Source organism: Etheostoma cragini, unplaced genomic scaffold, assembly GCF_013103735.1.
Source record: "Etheostoma cragini isolate CJK2018 unplaced genomic scaffold, CSU_Ecrag_1.0 ScbMSFa_1589, whole genome shotgun sequence".
NCBI classification, from domain to species: Eukaryota; Metazoa; Chordata; class Actinopteri; order Perciformes; family Percidae; genus Etheostoma; species Etheostoma cragini.
Genome location: NW_023265658.1, coordinates 17,275 through 20,352, shown reverse-complemented (window position 1 = coordinate 20,352; position 3,078 = coordinate 17,275). Strand labels below are relative to the sequence as shown.

General features: G+C 45.9%; 1 protein-coding gene across 1 annotated transcript in view; it reads left to right on the top strand.

Annotated features, from left to right (window-relative positions):
- Positions 1-186: 186 nt before the first annotated feature.
- LOC117940059 (spectrin beta chain, non-erythrocytic 1-like) overlaps positions 187-3,078 on the top strand; it is a gene marked incomplete at its 5' end in the record, with an annotated part of 6,399 nt that continues 3,507 nt past the window's right edge. Inside the window, 4 exons of the mRNA XM_034865459.1 lie at positions 187-470; positions 1,602-1,775; positions 2,595-2,637; positions 2,845-3,076. Coding sequence (XP_034721350.1) covers positions 187-470; positions 1,602-1,775; positions 2,595-2,637; positions 2,845-3,066 — 723 coding nt within the window. The remainder of the gene's footprint in view (positions 471-1,601; positions 1,776-2,594; positions 2,638-2,844; positions 3,077-3,078) is intronic.

Sequence of the window (3,078 nt, the reverse complement as noted above, 5' to 3'; positions counted from 1 at the left end):
TTAGTGGTCCCTAATACTGTATCTGAAGTCTCTTTATATAGACCTTAGTGGTCCCTAATACTGGATCTGAAGTCTTTTATACAGACCTTAGTGGTCCCTAACCTGTGATTCTGCTCTTCTCTGCATGCTGCAGCTCTGATACTTCTGATTTCCAGCTTCTGTGTCTGAGATAGAGCGAAAGATTAAAAAAGAGGGGGTGTGTGTGAGCGAGACCCCTCCATCCCCAGTCCTCTTCTGACTTGCCTGTCTCTCTTCCGTCTCCAGGACAACGTCGACGGGGGCGATGTGGTGAACGGGGTGTCGGAGCCCAGCCCCACGGGGTCTCCAGGGGCATCTCGAAAGGGCAAGGCCAGCCAGGCGGCAACCCTGCCGGCCAAGACGCAGCAGGACGCCGGGTCCACGTCCCAACTGGAGGGCTTCCTGCACCGCAAGCACGAGTGGGAGGGGCATAACAAGAAGGCCTCAAGCAGGTAGGAAGCAACAAATCCTCCAAACAGGATCAGGTATTAATTCGTTCCTACAAGGCAGCTTTAAAAAAAAGAAAATTGAAATTATTTTTTATCGGCCGATAGGAAAGCGAAGTCCCGCCCCTCGAATTTTTCTTCGGGGATCATTAAAATATTTCTGATTCTGAATAATGTGACTGTTATACATAAAATGTGTTATTCAGTGAGCAATCGGTGCTATGACTATTTTTGCCCGTATTCATTATTATTCGGCCTGTTTTTCGTCCCGCTACTAGTCCCGGAGCGTTGCCAACACGCGCACACAAAATACATCAAAACGTGTGTAATGATTGGTAATGGTGGGCTATGACTTTTCTAAGAGATTTGCCATGCGGTTTTCCCAAAATCGGTAAAAAACTTCTCATAGACTTGAATGGGAAATGTTTGGGAAATCCCTCAACATCGCTCAAACCCCCCCTCTTTGGGACCGTGCTGTATCTCTATACTTTAACGTAGAAACTTGATTAAAAATTGAAACCGAAGACAAGACTTTGGTGTTTATTGGGCTGAATGGGCGTTTAGATATCAAGCACCTTTTTCTCCCAAATCCCGGTCTACGTATCGTCCCGTTTTCAGACCGGCGTGTGTATGTGGTGGAATGTTGATTAAAAAATAATCTTGGTTCTCTCTCTATAACTTGCTCCCACGCCAACAATTCTAACTTGTCATGGACAATGATCATTTGTTCGAGAGCTTGTTCAGTGTCTCAATAGCTGGTGACAGCAGGTGCCAGGTGCAGTCGTTAACTGATTACAGATCAAAGAGATGACATCACAGAGATGAAAGGCTTCCTATTGGTCCTTAGTAACCAGGCAACCATACTCTGTATGTCTGTCTGTCAACATCTATCTGTCTCCCTCTCTCTCAGACACACACACAGACAGACACACACACACGTCCTAAGGTCTTAAATAGGTTTTAGAAGATATATCTCTGAAGGGTTAAGACACTTTTATTATTTTTTGTTAAGTTTTATTGCTTTACGCATGTGCACAAAGTAGGAGGCACACTGATAAAATGTCTGCGGAGTTTTGTCGTTATTTGTTATTTTTGAGGATGATTCTGAGTGATTGAATGACGGCTGTGTGTCTGCAGGTCGTGGCACAACGTGTACTGTGTGATCAACCAGCAAGAGATGGGTTTCTATAAGGACCAGAAGAGCGCCAGCCAGGGGATCCCCTACCACAGCGAGATCCCCGTCACCCTGAGGGACGCCGTCTGCGAGGTGGCGCTGGACTACAAGAAGAAGAAACATGTCTTCAAACTCAAGTGAGCTTCCTGATAAGAGCGAACAGGTTGACTTTAACTAAAAGCAACTTGGTTTGCACACCTGTAAGGTTAAAGCAGGAGCGCCAAACTCAACGATTTCATGTTGTTTGTCGCCGTCCAATGAAAGGACAGGTCAGATGTGAGTCGCATGCGTCACTTTGCGACAAGTAGCATATAAGATGCTAACGAGAGACTTCTGTAACGTCTGAAGTAGCCTCCGAGAGGCTAACGAGAGACTTCTGTAATGTCAACACAGTAAAAATGGACCTACTTAATGTTGGTTCACTGCTAGCTTAGCTACAAGTTAGCATCAAACACAACAAAGGCTGTCAGTTGAATGGTGTTTTGAGCTAACGTTAGCATCAAACAACCATAGGTAGCTACAACAATATTGAAATGACTGTTAGCTTAGCGGCAAGCTAGCATTAAAACACAACAAAGGCTGTCAGCTGAATGGTGTTTGAGCTAACGTTAGCATCCAAACAACCATAGACATCTACAACAATATTGAAATGACTGTTAGCTTAGCGGCAAGCTAGCATTAAAACACAACAAAGGCTGTCAGCTGAATGGTGTTTTGAGCTAACGTTAGCATCCAAACAACCATAGATAGCTACAACGTTTTTGAAATAACTGCTAGCTTAGCTTCAAGCTAGCATTCAAACACAACAAAGGATGTCAGTGGAATGGTGGAGGTGATTGTTGCTTCACAGATTATTTGTGCACTCTGTGTTCAGGGTAGATGCAATATTGTCCAGGAAATGACATCACAATAAGCTAAAATGCTAATGTCGTTAATGCGATGGCTTCCTTCCACAGGATCACTGACGGGAACGAGTATCTCTTCCAAGCCAAAGACGACGTAAGTTTTCCCTAAGTGGTGGATAACAAGGCATTATGTTATTACACCACTATTATGTTATTACACCACTATTATGTTATTAAAGCAATATGTGCAATAATGCTTTGTTACAAAATGCGTTATTAAGTAACGTGTTATTACATAATGCGTACTGTTACAGTGTGCTAACCGCTGACCCTCCTCTCGTTCGCTCCCTCCCTCCTCCAGGAGGAGATGAATGTGTGGATCTCCACCATCTCGGCGGCGGTGCCGGGTGATAAGGTGGAGGTGACGCCGAGCAGCCACAGCACGCCGGCCCCCCCCGCACGCGCTCAGACGCTGCCGGCCTCCGTCGCCACCGCGGCAACGGCGTCGGCGGCCGAGTCCAGCCCGGGCAAACGAGAGAAAGACAAGGAGAAGCGCTTCAGCCTGTTCAGCAAGAAGAAATAGACGCTCCTCCCC